This window comes from Lonchura striata, chromosome 4 (assembly GCF_050655825.1).
Source record: "Lonchura striata isolate lonStrDom1 chromosome 4, ASM5065582v1, whole genome shotgun sequence".
Classification (NCBI taxonomy): Eukaryota; Metazoa; Chordata; class Aves; order Passeriformes; family Estrildidae; genus Lonchura; species Lonchura striata.
The window spans coordinates 24,244,802-24,254,860 of NC_140706.1; the positions used below are offsets into that span (position 1 = coordinate 24,244,802).

The 10,059-nt window shown below is 37.8% G+C and overlaps 1 protein-coding gene across 1 annotated transcript in view; it reads left to right on the forward strand.

Annotated features, from left to right (window-relative positions):
- GRXCR1 (glutaredoxin and cysteine rich domain containing 1) overlaps positions 1-8,532 on the forward strand; it is a 36,469-nt gene extending 27,937 nt beyond the window's left edge. Inside the window, exons 3-4 of the mRNA XM_085577840.1 lie at positions 6,267-6,332; positions 8,234-8,532. Coding sequence (XP_085433966.1) covers positions 6,267-6,332; positions 8,234-8,413 — 246 coding nt within the window. The 3' untranslated portion in view covers positions 8,414-8,532. The remainder of the gene's footprint in view (positions 1-6,266; positions 6,333-8,233) is intronic.
- Positions 8,533-10,059: the final 1,527 nt, after the last annotated feature.

The window sequence follows — 10,059 nt, forward strand, 5'->3', positions numbered from 1 at the left end:
TTTGCAGTCAAAGGCCTTGCCAGAGCAGCTGTAAAACCACTTGTGTGCAGAATATTAGCAGACAGTGATTTTTACGTCATTGTAGAATATGCTTTTATCAAAACTCTGATTTGAAGAGTTCTCCAGCAAAGCCACAAATAAAAGTGTTACATTCAAAAGCAGTTTAAAATTCAACAGGATTCAGATGAAGATTTGTTCATCTAATTATTATGTTAAAAGTGTAAATAGTGAGTTATGATTGACTCCAAGAAAATCTCAGTCCACATATGGTCAATTTGTCAAAAGAATTCAGATACGATTAAAATAGATTAAATAAATTATGTGCTTAACTGTAGGAAATGCCCGGATATGGTCATTTTGGTATGATGGATAGCCCATTAAGTCACTGCTAGTTGGGGGATTTTTTTGTTTGTTTGTTTGTTTGTTTGTTTGTTTTAACAGACTGTGAGAAAATTGTTTTCTAAAATAGGAATGAGAGTGTAAAACCCAATAAAGTCTCATTAAAACTCTCTAAGTATTGTATGACATTCTTTAGAGAGGTGTAGAAAAGAAGGTAAGTGAATTAGGAAGATAGCTTACTATGGAAAAGACAAATCTACCTTATACAGGTAATGAAAAATTAAATAATTTAGTGCTCTGATCTAGACACATTTATTACAGCAAGGAAATGACACTTACGTTGTTTAGCACAAGAAAACTAAAAGCATTGGGCAACTAAAAACTAGGAAAACCCCCAGATATGGGGTGTGTTTTCCTGCTTCTTTTCTTTTCTCTTTTTTTTTCCCCTTAACTTGGTGAGGTATACTGTAGTTATCTGGAAAAAACCCTTTAGTTTAATGTGTTAATTAAAGTTATTCCATGTAAGAGTGACATTATTTGTGGAAAAGCAGCTTTGCAGGCAGGGAACAATGCATGAGACAGCTCCTCTGCTCACAGAGAGCTCGTGGCAGCATGTGCCTCACTGCTCCTCCTGCACAAGGTTTGTGCCCTCCATGCTCTCCACTAATTATCATCATGGGAGGCACTGCTGCTTGCTGCAACACCATTCTGGTGTGCTTCAGCTGAGAGGAGATGTGCTTTAGCATGATGAGAAAGCCAAGTTCAGCGTGAGCAAGGCTGACATGGGCAGCACTCTGTGCTGCGAGCAGAGCGCCGGTGGCTGGCAGGGCACTGGGGAAGGAGAGCCCCAGGATGAGCCTGTCACTTGGACAGGCTCAAGGGACCTGTGTGCCCTCATTCTGTTTGGTAAATGTGGCAAGCCCCACTCTTTTAGGCAGTTATTTCTCTGTCTTAATATGTCTTCACAAGAGAATGTTAAATTCATTCATTTAGAGAAATAAGGAGGGGTGCATGTTGAGAAGGTCTGGCAATCAAGTATTTCCCCCCCAGCTCTGTCAATTCACCTTCAGAAGACAGTGCATTGTGACCCCAAAGGGTGTATGTTGGCTGGAACCTGTGCCAGGCTTGTGTTTCATTAAAATGCAATGAGAACTAATTACAGAATTTGGTCTTGTTGGTAATATGGATATTTCTATAATGGTTTTTATAGTAATTAACTTCTGATATACAAATGAAACACAGAAATCCCAAAGCCTGGTGTGTCAGTAAATAAATCATGCAATATTTTCCCCTTTTTTTATTTTGTTTTTATTTTGAGTATTTGTTTCCTGAGAAAACCTTTCCTGAAGGAGATTGCATGGAGCAGTACAAAGGAGAATCTATATTGAGCTATGCAGCTTTCAATGAGTCATAATGAGAAAAAACCCCAAGCCTGAAATAAAATATGAACAGTTTTGAAAGGTGAAAGATTATTCTTAATGAGATAAAAGTTACAAAAGCACCAAAACCCAGCATATGTACATCTGATAGAGTATATTGTGTCCAAGCTATTCAGAAGCATGGACAAAGTTGTTTGAGCATTGCAGGCTGTGGGGATAAATATTCACTGTGCTGTGGAATTTATCATTGCCTGCACAGGGACAATGAAACAAATCCATGACTTGGGCAGAAGCAATAAAAAAAATCATATTTAGCCCCTGTCAAGGAAAGTACTGCATGCTTCAGTACAGCGGGGCTTTTAATCTTCTCTTTTTTTCAGGATTGACCCATTGTATTTCTTGACATACACTGTCTAAATATGGAAATTGCTGTTTCTTTCTGCTGCTCTTTACCGGCTCATCTAATCCTTCTTTTTACCTGATGTTGTCTCCATCTGAAATGGAATTATGCCATCTGCTGGGATACCAATGCAGAATAAAAAATTACTTCCAGATAACAGAAAGCCACACAGAAAAAAAATAATGGAGCATCCATTTACTCATATATATACTCTTATTTAGAATTGTTAAAAGTTTATGTATATATACATATATACATATACATATACAAATATGTATTTATGCTCCTGGAAAAGGGATGAAAATAAAACAGACAAATAAGTAATTCTTTGTAAATATGTTAACTCACAGCATAATATTTAAAAAATACATGTATTTTTTTCACTTGCAATATGATTGAATTCCAGCATTCATTTGCCATACAAGTGAACCTTGATTTTTTTCAGATATGTGAATTTAAGACTGTTTTTTCTGAAGAAAATATCTCCAGTTTAGTTTTCCCAGCTAGAATGAATGCAAAACAGCATTAGATTTATAGTAAAATTATTTTATTTGACACACTGGTTATGATCCTTTCCAAAGAATAATGCGACTGTTTTTGTAACTGACTTTTAGAAAACACATGTGTAAAATATGTTTTTGTGAAAAAGGAATTAGCAGTTTCCTTATAGCTGATTTCCAGTGGTCATATATATATTTAGTTGTTCTCTGCATTTTGTTAAATACATTCTTCTGGTATTCACTTAATGGGAGGATATGAATGGTTCTGTGCCTGTAAAACTATTATTTAATTATTGCATTCAGTCACCTAGGCTTTTCCCACTTGTTTCCTCCATTCTTCAGTTTAGGAAACAAAGGGTTCAATCGCTTTTTACACATCAATCTTTCCCATTCTTTGCATACCAAATCCAGAATTTCTGGTGCTGGTGCTGTATTGCAGCATCGATTGTCTCAGTTGATGAGCAGATTTGCAGGCAGTTATTTGTAACCCCTGTGTACCTGCGCCAGGGGGCCCCAGGCTGTGAGAGCTGTGATGCTGTGGGCAGGGACAGGACATGCACAGCCCTTGGAATGTCCCAGTGAAGAACGTGGGCCAGTGATGGTGAAGTGTGTGAGTGCATTTTTACTGCCTTAACAAGAAGCCTTGCTTATGTGCTTAGCAAAATAAGAAACAGGGCATGCAATTTATCTGCACTGCAAATGTGTCCACCAGAGGGATGTTGTGGGACCTTGCTAATTTTTCTCAGTATATAAGGAATGATGTGGAAGAGAGGCTGCTTTCTAAAACCTGAAGGTATTCTAGTAAAGCCAAATGCAGAGTCATATATCTGTGTTTATTCCTTGATGAAGAATTACACTGTGGAAATGGTTTATATCCAAGATAGGCAGCAACAGACAGGTTAATTGGCCAGACAGAGTTGGGGCAGTAGAAAACTTAGTGGACCTTGTCCTAAATCTACAGTTAATGTGAATTTAATATTTGAAATATGATGTTAATTTCTGGATGTTCTCAAGGGAAAACTGGGAAAATAATTTCATTAATTAAAAGGGTCTGGACAAAATGCTGAGTGATTTAGCCTAGTCTGTGTCATTTCCTTGCCAACGGAATATCTGGCTATAATCCCTGGACTCCTCCAGCATGGTAGAGATTCAGCAAAGTTAGTAGACAAAGGATTCACAGGCTTGTGCTTTGAGATTTGAAAAAATGGGTAAAAAACTTGAAAATTCACCTCAGTGAAGATTATGCCCATTGTCCCTCATACTCCTTATGTTACTCTCTGGAGGGACAGACTATTTAAGGCTTCACATACCTTTCTGAGTAGTTGTGGACTGAGCATAACCTAGGAAGAAAAAGAAAGGCATCTCTTTCTGGTCAGAAAGCATTTATTGGACTTAACAGCTGTGTTAATTACTTTATTAATTATGGATTCTGTGTGCTAAGACTCAAAGATCCAGAGGGAAGGTTAACCTCTTCAGGCTTTTGCTTATATTTCACCTGGGGCAGCCATTAATCAGAGAAGACAAAGTGGCACTTAAAAACATCAAAAGCCACTCTGATGTTTGGGTTTTAATTTAAAAATCATAGCTTTCTACTTTGAAAGGAATCCAGCTGACTGACTGAATGTCATCAGAAATACAAATCCTTAAAAATATAAATCTATAATGGGAAACCTGTCAAGCTTTTAATTACTGTATTGGAAAAGCCAATTAGCATTATACAACATCATGGAAACATAGGGCAGAAGTTACAGGAATGCTTTTCCTTGTGGCAACAGAGAAGAGACCTTTTCCTAAAGGGTGAAAATTGAGGCTTGTCCAGCTTAAGAAATTTGGAGTGCTGCAATCCTATCATCAATAAAATTGCAAATCCTTAATGTCTCTACTTCAGATGAGCAGCAAAAGGTTTGGCTTAAGCTGCTGCAGTGTATTCAAACCAATACTCTGTGGGCTGCCTTGGCCACATTGCTCCCATTGCCTGCTTCCCTGTGTGAAAGCAAAGATGAGAGGACAAGCATGAAAGGGGCCAACAGCCTGCTCAAACCTGCTCTTCTGGGGACACAGACAGCCTCATGCACATGCTGGAGCTGGTGCACTCAGTGCCCATGATCTGTAATGGATTTCAGTAGAAAAGTCAGCACAATAAGGCTAGCTCATCAGTCCCCTGTCATCTTCCGTGACTAATTAACTGCAACTAATTACTTTGTGTGAAACTTCTTTTTTTTAAATCTTTCTTTGAAAGTATAACACTGTAAGAGTAATGTTCACTGAAAATGTGGCTTTCCACATCCACTAAAATATTAGCATTTTCCTTATTAACTAAAATCATCAAACACAGGGCCAAAAGTGTTTGCAAACCTAGAGCAAAAAGAATCTATAGGGAAAATAACCTTAGTAGGGTGTCATGAGAAGAGCTTTGAAAGGTTTAGTTGCCTTTAGTTGGCTTTTGGGCTACACACTTTTAGCCCCAGTAGTTCCCAGCAAGGTTCTGTGAAAAGCTGGACACTTAGAGGTACATTAGAGTCACACATATATTCCCTGTTCTCACCAGCAGCTTTTTCTGTACCTCCCAGAAGCCAGGAGAGGTGCTGGGGCTGACCATGGGCAGTTCAAACTAATGGCACTTCTGAGATGCGTGCCAGCATCCCACTGCAGCTCAGCCCTGTGCCAGTGTCCCAGCACACCTTTTAGCTAAGGCTGGAAGCAAACCCAAAGACAAAACTTAACAATGTGGAAATGCAGGGTCCAGCAAACTGAGGCAGCACAGCAGCATGTAATCACCATGGGGTGAAGATGTGGCCAATTGCCCCAGCAACAAGCAAGGCCTGTGTATCTGTGCCTCAGTTTCCTCACCTTTTGTTGGTTTCTGGTTAAAATGTGTCTGCAAATATTTCACAATAATTAATACTCAACGAAATTGGTTCCCTAAGTGAAGTATAGATGTTCAAATATGGTGCTCTAATTAGAAGAGACGGGAACAAAGAGTTCCATATCCTCCCTAACACTTTAATTTTTTCTGCAGGTCTCTTAGCAATTACTTACAGGAGGAAAAGGTCCCCAGCACTTCAGTAGAGCTTTGGCTCAGGACACAGAAACCCTAAAAGGCCTAATGTAGTCAGACTAAATTATTATTACTTATCATTGTGTCTGACTGTAATGTTGTAAGAGTGTTTTCATTAGTCTTTTTCTCCTTGTGTTGTGCATTAGGTTCATTATGTCTTAATTCAATGCTCAGCTGCCAGAATATTTGAAATACAATCTCCTCTTCTCATTTTGCTGCACTCTCTGATGTGTTGTATATTTATTAAATTGTAATTTTTAAAAAATAAAAACTAGAAATAGTTCTTATTCTGTCAGGAAATATACTCTATAAAATAAGGGGAAGAAAATCAGAATTTCTAAGCTGTGGCACATTTTACAGAAAAGGCAATGTCATACATCACCTGCTAACAAACTTTAGGCATTACTATCAGACCTGTGATTAAATTCTCCTCTCCTTCTAGCTTTACTAAGGTTGACCTAATTGCAATATAATTAATGTGAGTCAAATTTGTCCTCAGTCTGTTTAAAATTTCAAGTCTAAATCTTCTAATCATCTCTGTTTTTTTGCACTGTAAAATGCCTGATATTTTCATCTTCTTTTCCTAATAGGGTGCTGAGAAAATTTTACTAATGAATGAATCTGGGGAACTGCAGGATCTCTTAACCAAAATTGAGGTAATTGTATTTCTGCAAATAATTAAAGGGGATATACATTTACTACTTGTAATCAAGTAGATTTTCTTTTTTTTACCATTTCCTTTTCTTCTATTATAAACTGATGAACCCAAATGCTTTTTTTGTTTTACTCTTTGTTGCACCCTGTTTTGGGAATGAGGCCCTAAATTGTTATTACCTAGCCAAATGTGTGTCCTAATGTTGGGACAAAAAAGTACATATATAGGACAAACAATGTCAGACTACAGGAAACTGATAACTTCTCACTGAATACAACCACTGCTTCACTGCCTTTTGGGGGTGTTTTGGTCTGTTTGGTTGGTTTGGGTTTTCTCTTTCTCTCATTTATTTTTTTTCTCAAAAATGAGTTCATTGCAGTTGCAAGGGGCAGTCTGTTTTCTTCTTTGCTGGAGATGCAGAAAGTGGTTCCACAAACTGCCATCTGTTCAAGAAGGAAACGGTCATTGTTCAAGAAGCTGAGCTAAAGCAATTTTGCTTTGTTTTAATAACTTTTGTTAGTTCTTTTAACTACATTTAACGTATCTGTACATTTACAAGCCCAACAAGCAATAATGAATATAAAGATTAAAAATATTATTCTCCTAAAATTTTGAGATTATTTGCAATGATGTTCAATGAAGTAAACAATCATCAAAAATTATGAAAGATTGGAGCACACCTGAGATAAAAAGAATGTTAATTTTACATTAAATATTTCCAATCGTTGTCCCTGGAAGAGCTAATAGTAATAGGAGCTGTTTGCCTTGTGAAGAAGAACAGCAAGTTTATAAGCTACAGAGCAAAAAGAATAAGATGCCTTGTTTGCATGTTCATCTGAGTTTTCAATAGATTAATGCAATTATTAATGGATTTGCAGAAATATTTTCATTTTTTCTTGATGATGGTCCAGATACTACATTTTCTGTGGGTATTTTACTGTACTCTGGTAATAATTTGTCACTAATTTTAGTAGTACATAACTCCTCAGACTAACAGTAGCAGGAATTTTATGGATTTTTATTCTTTGTGAACAAACCTGCAAAGTCCTTACTCAGCAGTGCAATGCTAAAAGATGTGGTGGTAAGTACACAAAGTGGCATACCTTTCCTTTCTCTGATTTGAACTTTAAGGCAATCATTAAATAAACTAGCTGCATTTTCAGCCAGTGAAATTTAAAAGTGTCTTCAAAATCTCTTCTTCTATGCTCCACTGTCTTTAATCCAATAAAAAAATAGAGGAAATTTATTGTTTTACTTGGGAATTGGGGCAATTGAGAGGCCTCAAACCTTCCTTCTGGGTATAACTGTTGGACACTGATGATCTTTCTTCTTTACTCTTAAAGCTTTAGCATTCTACACCCATAAATTTGAATACACCACTTATTTCCTTGACTACCACTTGTCAGAAGCTATGAATGGCTTTTTGATATCATCAGCTTTAACTGTAATAGGTATAATATGTTCAGCATGAGCATGCAAATGCTGGAAGTCATAATATCTTAATGTACAGCATAGAAAACATAGCATCAGCATAAACTGCCTGGAGTTTGAAGTCAATCATTTCAATACCTCTAGATTTAATCTAGATCTAAACAACAGCCAAGTAATGCATGCAAGCTATCCTTTCACTTGCTATTTTGGCAAGCATAAATGCAGGCTACAGAGGTATTAAGTGACCAAGGAACCTGCAGGGAGCTTCTCTGACACTGCATGTGGATCTGGCCAAAGGAAAAGGCAGACTTACTGCTCTTCCATGGTGGCTTGCCATGGGATAGAGTGGTGGGTCTTGCCCAAAATGGGAACCAGGATGTGTATTTTCAGCTGTCCTGGAGTCCTCGTTGTTCTAGACCTTATGGTGGTTGATGAGGTAACAGTTTTGTCTTTCTTTCATTCTTTGAGCAGAGAGTCCAGCACCCTCAAGAGTGCCCCTCTTGTGGGGGCTTTGGTTTCCTGCCGTGCTCAGCGTGCCATGGGAGCAAGATGTCCGTGTTCCGGAACTGCTTCACAGACTCCTTCAAAGCCCTCAAGTGTACTGCTTGCAATGAGAACGGGCTCCAGCGCTGCAGGAGCTGTGCAGGCTAAAAACGGCATCTCCGCATGTTCAAACACATTTTATGGTACTGCACCCTTTGTAATATGTTGGTTTTTTTTTAATTAATCAATTTATCCAAAACAGTCAATAAAAATCCATTTGTTGTATACTTCTGGTTTGAGTATTTCAGCTTTTTAATCTTCAATTGTTGACCATATCATGAGCTCTAAAATACATCTTTCTATTTTCCTTAGCGATTTATAGTCTGGAATACTTATCACATATATGAATTCTTTCTTTTTCTATATGGGATCATCAGCAATCATATGTGGTTTTGAGTAATGCACTGAAAATTACAGCAAAATGAAGGCTAAACTTCTGATTAATGAGCAGTGCTGTTTTCAAATTCAGTAAGAATAAAGGTACAAAATTATTGTTGTTAGACAAAGTTACATTTAATGTAGATGTTCAGAAGCACTGTAGTATCTCAGAGCTTCAGGCATCTGTTCCCCAGGAGGGCCCAAGTCTATGCCCAGACAACTCCAGTACTGTAAATGCCTTTGCCAATGTTAGTGGGTTTCCCTAGCACAAACACAAGAGAATTAGTCAGCAATTAGCCTCAATGGACTGTGGGCTCTCCACACTGAATACATTCCAATTTGGGAATGCATTACCACAGAATACTTTTTAACAGGGTAACTTTAGTGAGACATCACCAGCTGGTCATTCTGACATTGCACATCTGCCTCATGTTCCTGCTGTCAGTCTGTACTGGCACAAGTAGTAGAAAGGTATTAGAAAGCACCTTGCTGAAATTAGTGTTGGCTAGAAAAGGCTTCCCTGGTAGTCATTTCACCCTGCTCAAGCTGCATTAGCAAGTGTTGAGTATGTAATTTATGCTTCATTCCTCATTCTTTGTAAAGTTGCGCTGACTGGGGTTTAGATAAATCGGTTTGCTTTACTATATGTTGTTTATTCTGGTTTGGTACCCCATTTCCCTTCCCTCTTTCCCATATAACCTTCCTTAATTTCTCTGTGATGAAAAACTCAGGTATGCTTTCAGTCTTTTTGGCACAGCACAGCTATGGTATAAACCAGAATAGCCACAGCTGCACAAAACACGGCTTGCAAAAAAAAAAAAAAAGAAACCTTCTGAAAACCTTTGTTTTTCTGATGCCTTATTTTCCTCACTGAATCATTAGATATCTTTCCTCCATCTCCCTTCCACTTGCTATGTCTAGAGGTGGTAGCTGGTGCTGAAGAGCTGGACAAGTTGAGCTTACTTATGTCTTCCAACATTTGAATCTAAGGGACATATGCATATTCTATTACACGTTGAATGTGCAGCCCTGAAAGTGCTTGTACAATCCTACTGCTCCTACAGATTCTGCCTTAAGGCTCAGAGGGAACACCTGGCTCATCAGCATAACATGAGAGGGATTAAATTTTATACAAAGGCCATTCATAATTCTTAGCAGCACCTCAGCTATGAAATTCTGAATTGCAGATGTGCTTACTTTTTTACAGCATGTGTAAGAAAAAAAGAAAGAAAATACATTGCCCTTCTTTTATTTAATAGTCATGTGCTTTCTATTTCTGGCTTGTATTGCAGTCCAGACAGGCATGATACAGAATTAAAGGGAGCATAAAGCAGAATACTTATGATTAGAAAGTCATCATTTCTGATGCATGAAAA